Genomic DNA, 21,467 nt, shown 5'->3' with positions numbered 1-21,467 from the left:
TGCCTACAATTATTGATTAAGGTGGAAAGGATGGCTTCACCTTTTCCCACCATTGTTGACTTAGGTGACTGGCTTCACATTCTCCCACTTGAAAACTTTGATGATTTAATCAAGTCTTCATACATGATCATCTGTGATTCTTCTATCCTTTTTATACTTGCCATCTCCATGCTGCTTACGTTTTTGCTAGGCCATAAGAGGATCTACACCATATATACTTGTCAGTGTTGACTGGTTTGGTCAAAGCATCTGCTGGGTTTTCCTTTGTGTTAACCTTCTGAGATTTTTTTACTGTCAGAGGTTATGTTGATTCAGATTTTATTGGCGACCTTGAGAAAAGAAAATCCACTACAGGTTATGTGTTCATAATTGCAGGAGGAGCTGTGAGCTGGGTATCTAAACTTCAGACTGTTGTAGCGTTATCCACAACAGAAGCCGAGTATATGGCAGCTACACAAACTTGTAAAAAAGGAATCAAATCTCTTGTACCAATACCTCGGCGCCTGTTTGAGACCGTATAGAGATTTGTTCAACCTGCAAACCAAGTTCTCTTTGTCTATTTCAGCAAAACCCTCTGGTTGGAGCATATAAATTTCTTCTTCAAGTTCTCCATGAAGAAATGCAGTTTTCACATCTAACTGCTCTAAGTGAAGATCAAATATAACACACATCACCAAGATTACTTTGATTGTAGTAAGTCGTATCACCGGAGAAAATATCTCATTGAAGTCTATTCCTTCTTTCTGAGCATATCCTTTCACCACCAATCTTGCATGGTACCGCTCCACTTGATCATTGCCATCACGCTTTATCTTGTAAACCCATTTGTTGCCAATGGCCTTCCTTCCTTGTGGTAGCGGAACAAGATCCCAAGTGTTATTTTTGTGTAGAGCTTCAATCTCCTCTTGCATTGCTGTCATCCACATAGATACATCTGTGCTTTTGATTGCCTCATGGAAAGTTGATGGCTCTCTATCTTCTGTTAGAAGACAGTATGCAATGTTGCTCTCAGTAACATATTTTGAGTGCCAAGCCGGTGGTCTTCTTTCACGAGTTGACCGTCGAACTTCAGGAGTTTCAGACTCTATTTGTTATTGTTCTTCATGCTCTGGTGCATCTTCAGAAGAAGTATGATTCTGAGTATTTTCCATCTAGATTGCTGTAGTCTCCTTTAAAATGCTATTATGTTCTTCCATTTGTATTTTATCTTCTGCAAATATGACATCTCTGCTGATGACTACCTTATAGGCAGTGGGATCCCACAAGCGATACCCCTTCACTCTATCAGCATATCCCAAGAATACACATTTTCTGGATTTTGAATCCAGCTTGTTGATTTCTTGAGTATTGTACATCACGTACACAGGACTTCTATATATATGCAATCGAGAATAATCAGTTGGCTTTCCAGTCCACATCTCCATCGGTGTCTTCAGCTCAATTGCAGTTGATGGAGATCGATTTTATCACATAACAGGCGGTATTGACTGCTTCTGCCCAGAATGACTTTCCTAGACCTGCAGCCTTCAACATTGCTCTTGTTTTTTCTAATAGAGTTCTGTTCATCCGCTCTGCCACTCCATTTTGTTGTGGAGTGTATGCCGTTGTGAACTGCCTTTTAATACCTTCATGTTGACAAAAGTTATCAAATTCATCACTGGTATATTCTCCTCCATTGTCAGTCCTCAAACACTTTATCTTTTTTTCAGATTCAAGTTCTACCCGCGCTTTGAAGGTTTTAAAGACTGCGAGCACATCTACCTTCCTTCTAATTGGATACACCCAACATCTCATGGAGAAGTCATCTATAAATGATACAAAGTTTTTTGCTCCTCCCAAGGATACAACCGGTGCTTGCCAAACATCAGAGTGAATCAGGTCTAAGATGCATTTGCTTTTAGTTGTTGATGTGTCAAACTTCAACCTGTGCTGTTTACTTGTAACACAGTGCTCACAAAAGGGTAAAGTAACCTTTGTAAGCCCAGGGAGTAACTTCTGATCAGAGAGAATTTTCAAACCTTTCTCTGACATGTGGCCTAGTTTTTGATGCCACATCATCGTCTTCTTTTCTGTAGGACTGGCTGATGCGATTGACGCTTCTGCCTCATGATGTGTTTCTCCTGTTAATACAAACATATTTGCAACTATCTTTCTTGCCTTTAAAACCACCAGCGCTCCTTTGACAATTTTCATGATTCCATTGTTTGTTCGAATCTTACAGCCAAGACTATCAAATTGTCCTATGGATAAAAGATTTTTCTTTAAGTCTTTCACATGTCGCACTCCTGAAATAGTGCGAATTGAGCCATCATACATCTTCAATTTGATGGTGCCAATGCCAGCAATCTCTAAAGCATGATCATTACCCATGAACACTAAGCCTTCAGAGATGGGTTCATATGTATAAAACCAATCTCGATTAGGAGTCATATGCCATGTTGCTCCTGAATCCATTAACCAAACCTCAGTAAGCTCTTTTATATCTGTAGAGATTGTCGCTGCTTCACTATATAAAACCTCCCCATCTTCTGAGGTGTTTGCAACACATCCTTGAGGTTTTGATGACTCTGCAGTGTTCTCTATACCCTTTTTAAACCAACAATCCCTTTTGAAGTGCCCTTTTCTGTCACAGTTGTAGCATTTCACAGTCTTCTTACTTCTTGATTTGGACCTCCCTTGCATTTGACTCTCACTAGAGCCACGCTTCGTTGATCTTTCTCTTGACATTAACAACACCTCTGCTTGGTTTGAACTATTTCTGTCTCCTTTGTTTTTGCGCCTATTTTCTTCTTCCAAGATAGCGGCTGCAACATCATCGAAGACTAAATAGTCTGAGAGGATATTATTGGTCAAGTTGATAATGAGCTAATCATACGAATCAGGAAGACTTTGAAGTAGAAGCTCTGCACGTTCATTTTCCTCTATTTGTTGACCCAACGTAGTGAGTTGTGAAAATAGAGTTCTTATTGTGTTGATGTGGTCAGTCATCGTTGTGGTTTCTGCCGTTCGAAGGGTATAAAGTCTCCGCTTTAAGAAAATCTTATTGTGCAAAGACTTGGACTCGTATAGCTTTGTCAGAGTATCCCATATCTCCTTAGCTGTTTTCTTCTCCGCCACACTTAATAATACTTCATCGGCTAATGCTAAATGTATGTTAGCAATAGCATTGCCATTCATCTCATTCCATCTTGCATTATCAGTGATCTCCGCGGGCCGATCCCCAATTGCTGCCAAGCATTTGTCTTTCCTTAAGATTGCCTTGATTCTCATTTTCCACAGTGAGAAATTGCTCCCCTTGAACCTCTTAATATCGTACTTTGTTGTCATTTTATTCACCGTGATCTATTCAGCTATCACCGTTTCACTGATATGCAACATATACAGAAATAGTATTGTGTGAATAATACTTCACTAAGTAAGTTTCCAGGAAAGATTGGAGGGGTCACAAACGGTCTCGCTTAAAACTCAATCTCCTTAGACAGAACTTCCTAGACTGTATTTAATCACCGCACTGACTTTCTTTATACGCAAACAGTAACGTATGTGAACAGTACCGTATGGATGAATAGTGCTGTATGGATGAATAGTGCCGTATAGGTGAATAGTACCGTAGACGTGAATAGTAACCGTATACACGAATAACTTTTGTGTATTGACAACACCAACCAAGATGACTCTGATACCACTGTTAGGATACTGATATGCAAACTTGATAAGATAAAAGACAAAGGATAGGATAAAATGAGAAATGAGACACACAAGAATTTACGTGGTTCACCCAATTTGGCTACGTCCACGGGCAAGTATAGAAGAATTTTACTAAGTAATGTGGGAATTACAACCTTTCTCTACCAATAGGAGAACAACTGAAATCTCTCTATTACTAGGAGAAAACATTTTACTTACTATCTCACAAATACCTCATAATTTTGTGGGATTACCAAGCATCCATGCAAAAGACAAGGGGCACCAATTGGTGCTGCAAATGGCACCAAATTGGTGCCTGCAATTATTGATTAAGGTGGAAAGGATGGGTTCACTTTTTTCCCACCATTGTTGACTTAGGTGACTGGCTTCACAGTTGCTAGACCCAAACATGAGTCTGATATTGCTGTCAGACCTAACCATCTAAATTTTTTAAAAAAATTAAATGAAAATTTAAAATTTAATTCATAACTTATGTAATAACACTATTAAAAAAAATTTTATATTCTTAATATTTTTTTTAAAAGTGATATTATCCGACAACGGATGGCATGCTAATATACTAGTATGTGTGTCTATATATATATATATATATATATATATATATATATATATATATATATATATATATATAGTAAACTTAATGCAACAAAGAGTCTCATCCGATAAAATATAATTCAGCTCAAAGAAGAAAGAAGAAAAAGGGAGGCTCTTTATCCATTTCAAGATTTAGAAAGTAGCGAAAGACATGTCATTCAAAATCTAAGCCCAAGCCTCCGGCACTTATTTATTTGTTTATTTTTGCTAGGTTCGTTTCGATTTAATTCTGAAAAAAACCCCCCTAAATTGATGCAGTAGAACAAAATCGAGATAGCAGTGGCAGTAATCTGAAAGCAACTGAGAAAGGAGGAGAAGTAATTTAATCAAATTAAATAAAAAAGAAGACAGGCGAAGAAGATGAAGACGACGAAAGGAGGCAAAGTTATGAACCCTACGGATGCTTATCGAAAGGAACTCCGTAAGAAGGAATTAAAACGGGTAATTAATTATTTCACTTCCAGTTCTATTATAATTATCACTCTTTTTGTTTAGGTTTTAATTTAATCCCTGTCAGAACCGTTAATCGTAATCTTTGCAAAATTTCACTCAATTTCTTTGCTTTTCCACCGAAATCTGCTTCCTTTTTTTTTTCCTTGTTTGATATGATGATTTTTCTGATTGGATTTGATTTATTTATTTTTATTTGTTTATTATGTTATGGTAAGTTAAAAAAATTATATTACAGAATTTCTGTCATTTTAGCTTGGAATTTTTAAAATTCTTGCTATTGTGTTTGACACTAACAGAACAAGAAGGAAAGAAAGAAGGTGAGAGAGGTGGGGATTTTGAAGAAGGATCCTGAGGTGATAAAGGATCAGATAGAGAAGTTGGAATTGATGAGTAAGCTTTTTAACTTCTAATTGTTTGAATATTTATTTCTCATTTTATTACCTGCAGTAGAGTAGTTTATTAGTCATTTCGAATCATTTTTTATTTTTATTTTTCTTTCCTGAAAGTGACTATAGTAGAATGTATATTTTGTTATTTCTAGTTAATATGGGTTTTTAATTATGGGTTTTATTTTAAATTATACACCAAATAAAATATTACCAAAGAACATAGGCTGTGTACAAAAGTGGCTGCAAAATTTAATGAAACAGCCTAGAGAGAAGATGATACCTTTATCTTAATCTTGAATGTAGAATGTTAAACTCCTTCTAAGCTATGCTTTGATCTTATATTACGTTAAACATACAGCATTGCTGCTTGCGTAACCAATTGATTTTTTATCCTTCGTATTGTTCCCTCTTACACTCCAAAGACTCAAGTACTGTTTTTGGGCTGCTTGGCATGAGCTGCATGACTGGTGCAATGGCAAGCATTGTGTAGTTTGTTAGAGTTTTGAAAGTTAATGACTGTGCAGCTCATCATATGGTTGTCAATTCCGAGATAGTGACCCAAAGAGTCTGGTTCTCTTAATTAACAAGGTACTGAGTACACAAATTTAGAGAAGAGAGAGGCTACTGGTGCAAAAAGAGAAGAGAGGGAGGGGGCACAATCTTTTCTGCCTGTGTGCTCGTATGTGTATGGCCTCACACATCAAATGTAGAATATCTATCTGTTATGAATTCTCTTGTTCATGAAAGATAATTTTTGGGTTATTATGAACCCCTGAATCTTCTAGTATGTCATTTACTAAAAGTGAGTACAAAAGAGAAGATTCTTACAATATATAGTTCTGAGCCACTCTACGGTTGTTGCATTAGCTTCTGTTTGCTATGCATCAGTTTTCAATAACTGCTCTTCATTTTATTGCTTGCTGGTGTGCTCTAGACTATGCTTTTGCTAAATCTAATTTGCAAATGAAGCTTGGTTTGGCAGCCTTTCCATTTGAACTTATTTGTATGCTGTATTGGTGCAGAGGCTGATGGTGCTTTAGACAAAGCAAGAAAACACAAGAAAAGACAACTTCAGGATACTCTTAGCCTTGTTTTGAAGAAGAGAAGGGTAATGATTATAATGCCATATTTTCTGCTCCTCCATTTAATTCTATCTGTTTGTGTATCAAAAAATTAAAACAGTGGTCTGGTAATTCAAGTTTGAAATGTTCAAGAATCTGGAAAATAACCTACGTTTGATGCCTGAGCTGCATACACAATCATTGCACCATTCAAGTTAGGTCCATGAATCAGTAGGAGTTTAACATTTCTATCTATATAGACATAAGTAGCATCCGTTATACTAATGTGATAACCATTTTCTGTACTCTTATGGACAGGAATATGAAGATAAAATGAAGGAGAAGGGTGAAACCCCTGTGATGTTCAGGTGAAGTATCCTCTCTTTTCTTACCCATTTCTGCTTTTGTCCATGAACCATTAGGGCTTGCACACCTTCCTTCTATTGACAAATTGCATTTTTGTCTTCTGCTGCAGTCATTTGGGCCCTCTTCGAAGGACATCCACAGAAGAAGAAGAACGAGCCAAGCATCCAAAGCCTGAAGTATGCCTGGCTGGCTTTAGTTTTACTTTTGTGAATTAGTGCTATTTGGCCCCATAATTATTTACCAAACATTTGTTGTTGCAGGATTCTGTATACTATCACCCTACTCTGAATCCTACTGGGGCCCCACCACCTGGAAAGCCTCCCATGTATAAATCATCTATAGGTCTTTACCCTTCCTTTTATTTTTCAGGTTTAAGATATGCTGTTGGAATTATGTGGTGTTTCTAACTTTGCTTTTAACTTTGACCTGCAGGGCCCCGAATACCTTTATCCGGTGCTTCATCCTCTGCAACTGAATCAGAGGATGTTGCTTTAACAATACCTCCTCCTTTGCCAGAGAGCGGTGAATTAGGCCTTGGTGATAGCTCTGTTATACCTGCTTCATTGCCCCTACCTCCTCTACCTCCGATGCCACCAAAGCCTGCAGATTCAAGCTTGGGCATGTCATTGCCTCCACCCCCTTTACCTCCCCCTCCTCCAGGTCCTCCACCAAAAGACCAAGTATTGAGTCACACACCTCTTCCTCCACCTCCACCCCTCCAACAGTCTGCTCAGCCACCACCACCTGGCACAAATGAAAGTGGGAGGGAGACCAACATATCGGCATTGTTAGATGAATCATCCTCCAATGATACTGTTCAGGTGAACTCTTTACCTTCTTTATGCATGCTGTTGAAAGCAGGACAGAACTGTTAGACATTTTACACTAATTGACAAAAAAAAAATGATTTGTCTTGGTGGACGGGAAAAGCATATGCATGTGCTTGGTAGTCTAGCACCAAGAAAAGGTGCATGTACCCTGCCCAAATCTCAAAAACTTGGTACATTCTGCTCAAACCAATCTAAAGATATGAAATGAATGTTCTTGTACACTAGTGTGAAATCAACTAGTCTAGTAGTGAACTATTTAGTATTTACAAGCAGAATTTTTAAATTTGCCTCACTGTTCTAAACTGAACCAGTCTCTGATTTCTCAAATACCTTTCTAGAAGCTTTCCATTCTAATCTTTTAGATAGAGAAATTGTTGTCAAATACTATTATGAAAGATAATTGTGGTTAATGTGACATCTTATTGCTCTAATATAGGTACCTGCTTCACTCCCTCCACCTCCTCCAATTGCAATGCCACTTAAGTCAGCTATTAATCAGACTGAAGGCAGTTCATTTGAAGCTGATGCCAATACCACAGCAACTATGGATAACCCTAAAATGGTTCCCCCACCACCTCCTCCTAGGCAACAGCCTCTAGCACCAGGACCAGCCTTGATCCCAGCTTTACAGCCTGATGTATTACCCCCAGGAATATTGCGTTTCCCCCCACCTCCACCTCCACCTCCACCAAATATGCGGCCACCATTATCAACCCCTGGAATTCCCAGCCAAATGGCTCCTCCAGGGGTGACGGTCCCATTTATTCCCAGACCTCCTTATGGTCCTCCACCTGGACCTCCTCCAATGATGAGACCACCCCTTCCACCTGGTCCTCCTCCTTTACAAGAAGATGCTGCAATTTGGCCACCTGTTCCTCAGAAACCATCATATGTAAAATCTGCTGCATCCACTGTTGTTAAAAGGCTGCTAGCACAGCACACTCCAGAACTTACAGCTATGGTGAGTTTGGCTTTTCCTATCAGTCCTTTTCTTTTTACTTCCACTTTAAAAACTACGCTGCTCTGCCATCTCAGTGTACTACACTATAGAAGAAAGAATTACATGGTTGAAATTTCTCTGTTTTTTTTCTTTGTTTTTTGTTTTTTTTTTTTTTGTGCAAAAGTGCAACCACAGTGCAGCACACTCCAGAATATACAGCTATAATGAGTTTGATTCTCCATCGCTGGTCTACTGTTAGAGCATCAATAGTTATTAGGTTTCTACTCTGAGGCAACTACCTGATGTGATTACTGACCAGTAACTATGATTTGTGGATGCTGAACATGCATCCCTACAATCCACAGGGATTTTTTTTTTAATCTAAACTAAGGATTGCTGTGCTAGTATAACTTGACAAGAAGCCAGTAAATGGATTGAGAGATAAGGCATATCTTGAAAAAAAACAAAAGCTAACACCAATCAGTCATTATTGAATAGTCCAATGAATGCTAATCGTTCTACCTGGGAATTTCATGAAGGGGTGCATGCACCCTGCTTGTGTTAGCTTGTAGCGGTTAGTTAGAATTAGCTAGAATATTGCCACATAATTGCCTGGTTTATCTTTCTGCATTGAAACAATTTTATATTTCTCTGGAAGAGTAAAGCTTCTTGTGTGTTACAATTCCAGTTTCATTAAATTTTTGTAAAGTCAAGCCTAACTTCTGGTGTTCTTTCAGGTTCCTGCCTCAGTTCGAGTGAGGAGAGAGGCTGTCATCCCTAAATCAAAACCAAAAGCTGGAACCTCAACCACAGCAGTAGCTACCAGGCCAACAGCTCCAACCACTGTGAAGCCAGAGTCTACTAACTCATCATCAGCTCCGAAGTCTCAGAGTATTGATGACTCATATATGGCCTTTTTAGAGGACATGAAAACCCTTGGTGCTCTCGATGGTTAATATCATTATAGCTGGTGACAGGGGCAAAGATAAGGCACCCGTGCTTGAAATCAAAGTGAACAAATGTGTACAGGCTACTGTGGTGGATCCAGGGATTGAGCAGAAATATTTGGTATTGCCAGTGTCCTCGGTTCCATCATCACTGTTCTGTCTGGACCATCTCACTGCATCATCAATGCTCAGTTTAACAATTTCAAAAAATATTAAAACGTTCTCGATTATCGAGGCAGGGGTAAGTATGGCCAATGTTTCTGGAGCGTGGATATGTTGACTTGGATCAAGCTGGAAACTGTACTGGATTGAAGATTAGTATTTCCTTTCTCATCTCATTTGTAGCTTAGTGATTTTCAACATCTGTAAGGGATGTTTTTAAATTATACAACACCTTTTCATTGATAATGAGTTGCTGAGACCTTGGTGCTGCCTGTTCTGCTTGTTTTATGTTCTTCATGTCCCAGGTTACACGCAAAGATTTCACCAAAATTGGACAGTTGATGCTGGTCATTGGATCCAACGAAAATAATTTTATTGTGATAAATGACTATGTTTGGTTCACTCTTAAAAATTTGAATGGTAATGGATTTTCATTCTATTCTCTGTCCCTTGCAAATCAAATGTAAACTTCATGGACAACAGGATGTATTTTTTTTTGGTAAATTGTGTTCTTCCTCCAAAAGCATGAGGAGTGAAGGGCTAATGAGGTGTAAACTGTGGGTCTGAACCTCAGAGGACTCTCCCGTGCTATCCTTATACTGAATCTTCCCCTCCAAACAGGTTTGATGCAGCTGAAATTACAAGTCTTGATCTCTCATGACAACATGGAACATACCATATAGTACATGTGCTACAATGCTATGTCACGGGTCACCTTACTTTTTTAATAGTTGAAAAGATATTAAAAAGATATAAATATTTTTTTAAAACAAATATAATACGCAGGTCATTGACTCAAAACTGCAGGATTATAAACTATCATACAATTGCTCTATGTCATCATCCATCGGACGACTAAGATCATCCTACATTCATGCTAGCTTGCCGGTATCTACTCTTAAATTAACCTGTAAATTATCTTTTGGATGCCAGAGGGTGAAAGTTTTTATGCTTAGCTGTGTACTTTCATAATTTTTTTATCTGTGCAGAAGAAAACCAGCGTATTCTACCCTTGCTATTTCAATACTGACTACGATGATGATCCCCCTTTTCAATCCACGGTTTTGAAAATTCCATGGCATGTTCACAATTTAGATTAGTTGCTTAATGGAAGTTCTTTTTTAAGAAATGACAGGTCATGCAATGTTTCATAGCCATCAAACCTTCCCTTTTGAGTTGCAGGAGTATCCTAGGAGCAAGTAATCAGCTTTAAAAATGACTACATTACCAATCTCTGTCATGCTTTTAATCTCTGCTATGAACACAGGGTAAATCCTTAATTCTTGACTGGGAGACTCAATTTATCAGTTCGCATATCAACTGATAAGTTAGAATAGTGTAGGTTGATGCAAACGCAAATTTCAATTGCAAAACTATCTAAATTCCTGTTTACTTCGCAAGTGAAATGATCTCGATTGGTGTATTTAAATGCTCATCCCAACAGCGAGCCCTGCTGCATCGGAGTTTTAGCGTGTCTTGAACTATTTTCTTGCAAAAGCTTCCACACCTAACAATTTGCTTTTTCTTGTGTCTCGAGGAAATAACCAGATCATGAATACCCCCCTGAGGTCTTTTCTCCGTTAAAAAGATATTCCCCTGAGGTCTGCTTCTATCTCACCACCATGTTTTATCTACTTCTGGGATATACAGAAGTTGAGGTATCTTTCTCAATAACAAATATGTACCAGAAACTCAAAGCAATATACCATACCCCACAAGTGTTTTGTACCTCATTTGCCTTTTATTGCCCACTACACAACAGTGCCAAGAATGAATGAAGGAACTGCTTGTGGTAAAAAATGCCGGTCAGCTGAGGCCATCTTCAATAGATCCACTATCAACAAGTTCCAGGTTCTGCAAGGAGATGCAATTCTAGGGATCTATGACCCTAAATGCAAGGGATATCAATTCATTTGATAACAGAAAACCATCTGGATCACTGAGCCGGATATAAGATAACCCCTTTGCAATCTCATCTTCGTTCAAAAACAAGGTGTTGAATTCATCTACAGTCATGGCTCTTCGCTCCTCATCCAAGCAAACCACATGCCCACTCTCTATGTAGGGTTGATAGACCTTGCAAAGAGAATGAACAAGTGATCCACCAAATGCTTCTGCAAAAGACCTCAAATCGAGGCCTCTTGCAGTTCTAAGTGAGAGCATCACAATATCCACAGCCAAGTCTTTGGCATCAACAAGATTATTCCCACAATAATTTACCACTCCGTTCTCCAAATTCTCCACATAACCCATGTACTCTTTCATCTTCCTTGGCCTGGAAAACCTCAATCCATTGAGATAACTAGCAGAACCAAGGCCAAAACCATAGAAGGGTTTGTTCTTCCAGTATGTATAATTGTGCTTGCATTCATACCCGTCTTCACAATAACTGCTAATTTCATAATGTCTGTAACCCACATCAGCAAGCATCCTCGAGGCCATTCTATAAAACTCAGCAGATTGTGTTTCGCATGGCAAAGGAAACTCCCCTGGCGTGTACCTAACAAAATACTTACAAGATCAATCTCAAAACTGAAAAGAAAGAAAGAAAAGAAAAAACTACTGTTTCCCACCATGAATTCTGTTACTTACAATGCTCCAAATTTCGTGCCTTGTTCAACCTGCAGATCATAAACAGACACATGCTTAGGCCTCGCTTCGATGGTGAGCCTCAAACTCTCCTCCCACATTTGTGGAGTCTGGAGAGGCAGTGAAGAGATAAGATCAACACTCCAATTCTCCACCCCACATGACCCCAAAATCTCAATTGCCTCATAAACCTCCTTAACCCCATGTGCCCTCCCACAAGATTTTAGCAACTCCTCCTGAAAAGCCTGAACTCCTAAAGATACTCTATTCACACCCATCCCCATCAAGTCCTTAACTTTCCTACCATCAAAGGTCCCAGGATCCATTTCCATAGATATCTCAGCACCCTCACAAACTCCAAATTTCACCCTCAACGTATCCAATATCGACAAAACCATCCTTGGGGACACCAAAGAAGGAGTCCCACCACCAAAAAACACAGTTTCAAGTGGCGGAATGGTATCAAAATCCGACCTTGTTGAGACTATTTCACGTTGAAGTAATTCAATATAGTTAGAGATTCGCGGGTCGTTGTCGGTTGGGTTTGTGGAGCCAAGAGCAACAATTGGAAAGTCACAGTAGTGGCAGCGTTTGCGGCAGAAAGGGAGGTGAATGTAAGCTGAAGTTGGAGGGTGGTTGTGTTGATGAAGTGGTGGTGGTGGTGGTGGTGGTGGTGGTGGTGTGGTAAGCGAGGCATTTTGGTGAACAGGTTGTGGGCTTTGTGTGTAGGTGTTGGTGATGACCGTCAGCCATGGAAGTTTTGTAGGGAGCTTTTTGGGTTTGGTTGGAAATGTTGAGAGAATTGGAACGAAGGTTGATTTTAGCATGGTTGGGTTGGGTTGGGTTGGGCTCTGATCAACGGTGCTGGCCGGCGAGAGAAAACCAGAGAGTTGCTATGGTATGACTTTAGTTTAGTTCGTTTCTGGCCGTTAAAACTATGTCCGATGAAGATGCCTTCCTGTCACTCGGATCTCATACCTTTTTTTTTTTTTTAATCCCCGCACTATACTGCAAATTCAATATTAAATTAGTTTTTAATAAATAAAAATCAAGACATACAAATATAATTTTTTTTATAAAATATAAAAATTTAAAATTTAAAGATAAATTAAAATATTTTTTTTAAAATTTAAAAAGATGAATTGAACAATTTAAAAATAAAATAAGAGGGAGTATTAATCACAATTTAAATAAAACAGAATAATGCAAATAAAAATAAATAAATAAATAAGAGGGAAGGGTGTTAATTTTTAAAAATATTAAAAATATTTAAATTAAAAAAAGGCAAGGTGGAAATTTTCTTTTTAAGGTATGTTTTAGTTTATATATATAAACAAAAGGTAAGTTGTTTTTATGGTAGATAACTTAATGACTGGAAAATTAGGGTACAATGTTGAAACTTTAAAATCCTATTTTAAACAATTAAAAAATACTTTATAAACCTTAACAAACCCTTTTCATTTCTCAAAATAGCCTATAATCTCTCTAAAAAACAATAATCAAACGAATTTAAAAAAATATATTTAAGAGCTTCCAGCATAGTTAGAGGACAATACAACTTTCATTGAATTCTTATATATATATATATATATATATATATATATATATATATATATATATATAAATTCATTAACATTAATATCGGATTACTGTTAATTACTACTAGTTTGCATCTTCACTCTAAGTTAAGGATTACTAAAGATTTTTAAAACTTGAAAAAACATATACAAGTCTATGAAGATTTTTTTGGTATTATCATCAAACCTAAAAATAAATATAGTTGTTTTGAAAAATAAAATTATTGAGATAATTTCTTAAATACAAGATCTTTAGCTAGAATCATTATTTATATTAAAAGAAATATTTTATGATTGTTAAAATATATTAAAATAGTATGTTTATGTTTTTTTTTGTGATTGAAAGTTAAAAGAATCATAAATATAATAAAATTATGTTCAAAATCTATTTGGAAATTTTCAAAAAAAAAAAAACAATTTGAATGAACAATTTATTATTGGTATTATTATTATTATTAGATACATAATAATTGAAACAAATATTAATATTAAAATATGAATTTATAATAGCATTTAAAATTCATGTTAAAACTGAGGAGTAGTTTAATTTAATAAATATTTTTAGAGTGTAAAAAAAAATAAGAAATTGAAAAGAAAAAAAAGAAAAAGAAATAAACGAGTCAATATTAGTGCCTGGCCAACCAATAACAGGTCATGCTTGTGCAAACCTAGAAGGTAGGTCTGGTTGGCCTACTTAATATTTTTATTTACCCCTTATTTCTTTTTAAAAAATAATATAAATGACAAATTATTTGTTGTTTATGTGCTTAGATATTATAGTCTGTTTGGTATTGTGATTACTGTTGTGGTTATAAAAAAACAATTTAATAAAAAATATTTTTTATGAGATAATATTATAATCACACACACATATATATAAAATTAACCTTTAGTTAAACAGGCATTTAATCTATTAATCACGCAGGTAAATAAAGAATTAAAGAACTTGATTTTGAAAATGGAATTGTTAGATAGTACCTTACATATTTAAGTTAGTTACGTAGTTTATATATAATGTATTTTTAAAAAATACATGATATAAGATTATTTAACAAATACATAATTAACTATTATACATATAATTTCTAAATATAAAATATATCTTGAATGATATATATATATATATATATATATATATAATGAACAAATAATAGAAGAGCTTTCATGTGTGAGATGTTGCTGTGTTTGTTATGGCATGGGTCTTGACTTTTTAACTTGTAATAGTGATATTGATAGGAGAGCTTATATTGACATTGACCAAAACAAAATAAAGAAAGTAATAGTTATAATAGATCAGTAATGAGAAAAATTAGAATCAGTCAATTCGTGCATGGAGAATAGAGGGAAGAGAAAAGAGGACGTTAGCTCGAGTTGGAAAGACTGTGTTAATTAATTAGCAGTGTCCATAAGAGAAAGGAGAACACGGAAAGAAAAGCAATTGTAAATTGCTTTTCAAAAACTGAGTTGGACCTCAGTTTTTGAGTGAAACCCACATAAAATAAAATAAAAATATTATTCAACTTAATCAAACACTTTAGTGCTTAACAAGCATTTAGATATGATAGCTAACCAACTAAGTTATAACACAAAATCAATTAAAAAATATATTAATTTACTTCAATTTTTATATAACCAGTGAAGCACATAAGAAACCCCAATTGTAATTGTTTTATGGAGTGGCATAATAATTCACAGTTCATCTCTTCTTTTTCCTTTTCTTTTTGGGTAAAAAAAAAAAGCCACTACTACCGTCTTAACAATATCAGCCAAACATCAATTTAAAATTAAAAAAAGCTAAAAAAATAAGGTGATTTTACTATAATCCGTAAAATATTATTGATTACAATTTTTTCTTTGATTTTTTTATTTATATATATTTTTTAATTTTATCCTTTAATATTAAGTTTATTGATAATTAGATTTTATAATTTTATTCAATTTATTTTTTATTGTACTCCTCTTACGCTATTCACTAAAATAGTTTTTTCTTTTCTTTTCTTTGTTTTTTACTTTCCAATCAATGCTTTTTTTCTTTTAATTTCATCTTTCAACATAAAATTTATTAGGAATTGAGCTTCATAAATTTTTTTATTATTTGCTTCAGTTACTTTCTATGAGGTTATTCTCATCTAATGATTCGGATCATAAATTTGACAAGTTAACTCAAGTTATTTTTTTATATCCTTGTTTTAATTGATTTTTCAATATTAACTTCATTCTTCAACATTAGGTTTAATGGAGATATAGTTTCATAATTGTTTTTCAAATATTTTTTATGAGTTTATTTCAATCTCGCTATCCAGATTGCTGGTTTGACGAGTTAACTCGATTGACTCGAGTTTTTTTTTTCTAATTGATTTTTTTTCTTAATTTTATCTTGAGTTTATTGGAAATTAGTTTTCATGATTTGGTTTGTTTTCTATAAGATTATCATTGTCTCATAACTTGGATCACGTGCTTGACGAATTAACCCTAGTTAACTTATGTCGAATTTGTTTTTTTTTTTGCAATTTTTTTTTTCATTTAACACTAAGTTAATTAAGAATTTAGCTTCTTAATTATTTTATTTTATTTTATATTGAGTTATTTCAATCTTATGATGTAGATCACGAGTTTAGTAAATTAACTCAAATTATTTTTTGTTTTTTTTTTAATTTCATCATGCAACATTATATTTATTAAAAATTAAGTTTCGTAACATATTTTAAGGTACTTCAATTGATCCAAATTAGTTAAATATATTTCTATCTCAATATTTAAAAAATATATATATAATCTTCATTATTTATTTTAAATTTATATCTCAATATTTAACAATAGGTATAATCTTCATTATTTATTTTACATTAAACTACATTTTTATCATCCGTTTAAACTAGTTTTAAATCTATCAAATCAATCAAATTATATCAAATCAATCCAACAGTTTTAAAAAAAATTTCTATTATGAAAAACATTTGCAACTCCTAAACTTCTTTTTACACTTAAAAAAAAATCCAGTAACTAAGAGTGTGTTTGTAATTATAGTAATGATAGCGATTCAAAGTGCTTTTCGTTTAAAAATGCATCAAAATAATTTTTTTATTTTTAAAATTATTTTTTAAAATTATTTTTAACATTAGCACATTAAAACAATTCAAAAATATAAAAAAAAATTCATTTTAAATAAAAAAAATTCAAACTTTAAAAAAACACGGTGCAACTCCCACTAAGCACAGTTATTTCCTGCCCTTTCTAAAAACCACTGCCTTCCGTTTTCAAGATTTTGGCCCATAAACAGTACACTCAAACCGCAAAAACTCCTGCATAAACTATTCTTTTCTTTTTCTTTTTTTTCTTAGGATATGTAACAACAGAATCAAATGATCAAGGGAAGTATGAGTTTCTATACCAATACCTAGAATAGCATTACAAAATTTTAATACATCACTTTTATGTTGTCAAGAAAGAAATTTCACCATGTATGGCCCTTCAAGCTCATAGCCCAATTTTCTGTAGTAATGACGGGTTCCTACACCTGAAATGACAGCTATTTTGGTTGATCTATGCTCCTTGCGAGCAATGTGTTCTGCCTCTTCCATCAAAAGTGTACCATAACCCTGTTGGGAAAACAAGAAAGTAAAAAAAGGGGAAAATAATCCTGCAAGCATCTATTTTCCATGTTGAACCCTTCAAGTACAAAGTTTAACTGGTAGCCTAACAAATTGATCCAACAATCCTTGCTTTACTCGTGGTCAATATAATCGCATTTCTACGTTACCTGGTGTTGCAGCTTCTCCGCATCACGCCCATGAACAGGAACTGCAGTTCCATAAACATGGAGTTCACGAACAATAGAGCACTTCCCCATAAGCTCAGGGCAAGTAACATTGCAGCCACATTTTCGTAAGCGCAGTAGCCCAACAAGAATATCCTGTGAGCAAAAGAATCATTTGAAACGTCATACTATGCTCAGCAATCAAACCTTCTCCAGTAATCTAAATTAAGAAGCAACTAACACCAAAACAACTAAATAAGACAGTTCTCTCAATTATTACCAACAAAAGCTCCTCAAGACGTTCCAACAAAATACTGAAATCCTAAAGGATTCAAAGACTTCATTTCCCTCTTCAGTTAATGACAAGAAAAGACATGCACTCATGCATGGATAAGATGTCCCAAAATACCTGGCGTGTATCCTCATAGGAAAGAAATGTTTCCCAGCCTTCATTAGCAGTATAATCACGGCGAACTAGCTGAACTTCTTCTGGCTTAATTTTGTGATGAATGTCCTATGGGCATAACAGAGACACTTGTTAGAATCTCAAATTATCATAGCCAATAGCACAAAACCTGATTTGATGGTAATAGCTTCTTCATTTACCTGGATTCCAGCCTCACGTGTACGGACATCACGGCATTTCAGGCCCAAATCATCCATCCTAGCTAAGGCTAACTCCCTGAGATTTCCTTTCTCAACTCCAGATGTAACTAAAGGCATAGGAATATCTCGTTGAACTCTATATACACGTGTCCAAGGGGGTACCATGGCTAGGATCCTTGCTACAATATCTACAAGTTGCTCAGGTGGGTAATTTCTATACCTACAAAATTGAATCAACAACGATTAGTACTTCATGAATCACACATGTATGCACATGCAAAGAACAATGACACTATACCTGCCAGTTTTCCATAGCTCATAAAGCCCAGTTCCACGAATTACAAGTGTAGGATAAATTTTGAGCCCATCTGCTCTAAAAGAAGGACTCTCAAAGAACTCTCGAAAACTTTCCAAGTCTCTCTCAACCCCAACATTAGGAAGATCAGGCATCATATGAGCAACAACCTACAGTAAAGAAATATAATGGAGACAAATAAGCAAAGGAAAAAATACCTAGATCACTAATCAAAATAGAAAAAAGGATAAAAAACACCACCACCTTAAGGAAACAACATGAAATAACAGCAACTCAATGTTATTTAAAAAGGGGTACGTTTTTAACCCCTTTTTAAGTGAGAACATGATGCATTTTTAAAACTATTCACTGTCATCCAACTTAAAGAGAAACTAATCATAGATGCATGATACAGGCATCAGGTTACATGCCACCCCAAAATTCATTGAGATTATAAGCATTATATTACAGGCACTGCACAGCTCACACCTTAAAACCAGCATCCTTTGCCAAGCAAAAACAATCAGCAACAGCAGCTACAGTGTGTCCTCTATTAGTGTCTCGAGCAACATCCTCATACGTGCTTTGAACTCCAATCTCCAATCGTGTGCACCCATATGAAAGCATTTGGCGTAGATGAGGACCAAGACAATAATCTGGCCTCCTGATAAGTTAACAAAATAAACAACTTATTTTACAAAAGATCAAATATAATTCTACTAGCTTAAAAACTAATGCCAAAAAATATATGCACAAAAATCATCAAAACCCAGTTGAATTTCTTTGAGACCGGCTAGATTAAAGTGTATGCTCAATTGTATAACATCTCAATTAATCAACTAAAATTACCACCCTTAATGTTCTAACAAGTCCTGTACAGCGAATAACAAGACACCAAATGATATAGCCTGAACCAAGAAATACCCTAAGCCCTCACACACCCGAGGAATCAGCATGTAATTATATGAAATATTGTAGCTTCAAAACTTAAAGGGAGGAAGAAAACAGGTTCAACAGAAATAATCTTAGATAAAAAAAAAAAAAATTGTGATTCAGAATATCAAGAAGAGACTTATGAAGGGCCCAAATTCACTTCCAGCAATGATCACTTGGGAATGAGATTCTCCATCTAAGAAAGTCCAGATGATAACTCACGTCTCAATTGTCATGCCAATGCACTTTGTTGCACCATGCTCGGAGTAGGCAACTGCCTCCTCAACATTGGCAGATGTGTGCCCTGATAAAGCATCATGAAGATTCCTTATAAAGTAATCACGGTAATCTGCTGGCAATGACATGAAAGTACCCCCCATTAATATGAACTCCACCTGAAAACATATAACACATTAATCAGAAGGTGGCAGGGTGCTTATTAACAGATCCAGCCACTTAAAACAACAAAACCAAACACTAAATATAAAAGCAGAGAACAATCATACCTTATCTACACTATGACCCAGTCTCTTAAGCTGATCAATCCTGCTTCTAGCCTGGACATATGGGTTATATCTGAAGCCAAAAATAAAGCATGTAAATAAAGGCTTTAATCATCATAAGAAAATTCAACTACCAGATATCATGAAAAACAATGACCCTTTATAATTGGTGGAAACAGAAATCAGTGAGTTAATGGACCAGACAATCTGAGAAGCTATTGCTTCCAACCAGTCACCCTCACATGCATAAAACAGAAACATAAATTTCCCATCTTCAAGTATCCAACTTTAAAAAAATCAAAATAGTCATATAGTAATTTCTTGATTTAAAACTGATAAAAAAAAAAATTCAAGGCACAAAACCTTTAACATTTCACACTCCTCTGATAGCTATTACCTGAAACCTCAACTTAGCATATAAAGACCAAGTAAGTATAAGAAATGGCAAGGAAACAATTCTCTTTGCCTTTCATATCCACTGTTTTGGATAGGTTGTTGAAACCAGGCCCTCAAACCTCAAAGCTATGCATCAGACAGAGCAGAAACGTTGACCATGCAAGTTCAATTTCAACGCACTCTACCATGCTAACCTCATTCTCTATTACCACAAACAGATGATTAAGCTCAAATCTCGGTTCTTGGTACAAATTGCACTAATGAGGAAAACATAATAAATGACAAAAGGCAACGCTTCAACTAATATGGTCAGCTAAAACCCTAGAACAACCTCTACAAATAAGCAGATAAAGACACAACAAGATGGATACTGAAGCAAAAATCTCAATTTGAATCAAGCTCTATTTATTACACTATTTCATGTCAAGTTCAAAATCAACACAGAGGCATTTACTGCACAAAAAAAAAATTGAAAGCATTAAAAAGTTTAACATACAAAAACTAATAAGATATTAGCGTCCTAATACTATATTTGCACCAGTTAATCGAAAATGAGCTCCAAAATAAATCAATTATCTTCTTCAACTAATTTACTATTATGACACTGAAAGTAATCATTTTAAAAAAGGGCTTTTTAAAAAATTCAAACTATAAATGATTGACAATCCTGCAGCTGAAACCCTACCTAGCACGAATCGCACGCATACTAGTAGGTTCATAACCAGTATACGACTGAGTACTGTACTCAAAATCAGAGTCCGGTCCACCAGGACAATACACACAAATATTCCCTGTCGTCGCGATATGCGGACACCGGTGCGGCTTCGACATGACGGCAACAACTGCAATTCCTGATGCGGTGCGTACCGGTTTAGCCCGGAGTTTCGGTAGCAGTGACTCGCGATCGGATTCCGGCAACGCTGCGATCATCTCGACGAGTTTTGGAGCACGTGCAAGGCCGTATTTGCGACAGGCGGCGGATTTTAGGGCGTTAAGATCAACGGTTTGGTTTTTTCTCGAAAGCTCTACCATGGAATTGACGATTTCGGCTATGGCTCGGACTCTAGCTTCTTCTTCGGTTAGTACGTGAGGTTGGTACCCGCCGCGACCCGGCCGCGGGAGTTTTTTGGTCTCGGTAATTACTGCAGTTGCCATTGGAGAGAGTGGGCAGAGGAAAGGGAAAGCTGAAAAATACGCAGGGAAAGAAGCCCTCGCTTATGTTAAGACTTGAACCCCCGTTTGGCATTGTCTTTTAAATGGGGTGTGATAAAATTTAAATTTATTTTTAAAAATTATTTTATATATATATATATATATTTGAATTATTTTAATGTATGATATTTGTATTAAAAGTAATTTGT

At 35.7% G+C, this 21,467-nt stretch overlaps 3 protein-coding genes and 1 non-coding gene across 4 annotated transcripts; 1 reads left to right on the top strand and 3 right to left on the bottom strand.

Annotated features, from left to right (window-relative positions):
• Positions 1-4,360: 4,360 nt before the first annotated feature.
• On the top strand, positions 4,361-9,722 carry LOC7484452 (protein EARLY FLOWERING 5). The gene is made up of 9 exons (XM_002318662.4): positions 4,361-4,743; positions 5,052-5,145; positions 6,167-6,252; positions 6,524-6,573; positions 6,681-6,747; positions 6,832-6,913; positions 7,004-7,392; positions 7,838-8,362; positions 9,079-9,722. Exons 1-9 carry the CDS (start codon positions 4,663-4,665, stop codon positions 9,295-9,297), a joined length of 1,593 nt encoding a protein of 530 aa, XP_002318698.2. The 5' UTR covers positions 4,361-4,662; the 3' UTR covers positions 9,298-9,722.
• A 933-nt stretch (positions 9,723-10,655) lies between these two features.
• LOC7484451 (uncharacterized) lies at positions 10,656-13,022 on the bottom strand. The gene is made up of 2 exons (XM_002318072.4): positions 12,043-13,022; positions 10,656-11,950 (listed from the first exon to the last, which is right to left on the bottom strand). The coding sequence occupies exons 1-2, from the start codon at positions 12,864-12,866 to the stop codon at positions 11,323-11,325; spliced, it is 1,452 nt and encodes a 483-aa protein (XP_002318108.4). The 5' UTR covers positions 12,867-13,022; the 3' UTR covers positions 10,656-11,322.
• Positions 13,023-16,919: 3,897 nt separating this feature from the next.
• LOC7458084 (elongator complex protein 3-like) lies at positions 16,920-21,338 on the bottom strand. Its single transcript, XM_052445724.1, has 9 exons — positions 20,792-21,338; positions 19,714-19,783; positions 19,430-19,602; positions 18,764-18,938; positions 18,278-18,444; positions 17,980-18,199; positions 17,783-17,887; positions 17,377-17,529; positions 16,920-17,215 (listed from the first exon to the last, which is right to left on the bottom strand). The coding sequence occupies exons 1-9, from the start codon at positions 21,259-21,261 to the stop codon at positions 17,057-17,059; spliced, it is 1,692 nt and encodes a 563-aa protein (XP_052301684.1). The 5' UTR covers positions 21,262-21,338; the 3' UTR covers positions 16,920-17,056.
• On the bottom strand, positions 20,197-20,307 carry LOC112323696 (small nucleolar RNA snoR100). Its single transcript, XR_002977187.1, has one exon. It is a non-coding gene; the product is annotated as a small nucleolar RNA snoR100 (small nucleolar RNA).
• Positions 21,339-21,467: the final 129 nt, after the last annotated feature.

This window comes from Populus trichocarpa, chromosome 12 (assembly GCF_000002775.5).
Source record: "Populus trichocarpa isolate Nisqually-1 chromosome 12, P.trichocarpa_v4.1, whole genome shotgun sequence".
NCBI classification, from domain to species: domain Eukaryota; kingdom Viridiplantae; phylum Streptophyta; class Magnoliopsida; order Malpighiales; family Salicaceae; genus Populus; species Populus trichocarpa.
This window is presented reverse-complemented; position numbering and strand designations above follow the sequence as displayed.

Coding starts and splice junctions, on each gene's coding strand:
- LOC7484452 (XM_002318662.4), top strand. CDS start 4,663: ATGAAGACGACGAAAGGAGGCAAAGTTATGAACCCTACGGATGCTTAT. Junction 5,146..6,166: donor AGAGAAGTTGGAATTGATGA/GTAAGCTTTTTA, acceptor GTATTGGTGCAG/AGGCTGATGGTGCTTTAGAC. Junction 8,363..9,078: donor CTCCAGAACTTACAGCTATG/GTGAGTTTGGCT, acceptor GTGTTCTTTCAG/GTTCCTGCCTCAGTTCGAGT.
- LOC7484451 (XM_002318072.4), bottom strand. CDS start 12,866: ATGCTAAAATCAACCTTCGTTCCAATTCTCTCAACATTTCCAACCAAA. Junction 11,951..12,042: donor GGCACGAAATTTGGAGCATT/GTAAGTAACAGA, acceptor GTATTTTGTTAG/GTACACGCCAGGGGAGTTTC.
- LOC7458084 (XM_052445724.1), bottom strand. CDS start 21,261: ATGGCAACTGCAGTAATTACCGAGACCAAAAAACTCCCGCGGCCGGGT. Junction 18,445..18,763: donor CAAAGGATGCTGGTTTTAAG/GTGTGAGCTGTG, acceptor TCTTTACTGTAG/GTTGTTGCTCATATGATGCC. Junction 17,530..17,782: donor CCTATGAGGATACACGCCAG/GTATTTTGGGAC, acceptor TTTTGCTCACAG/GATATTCTTGTTGGGCTACT.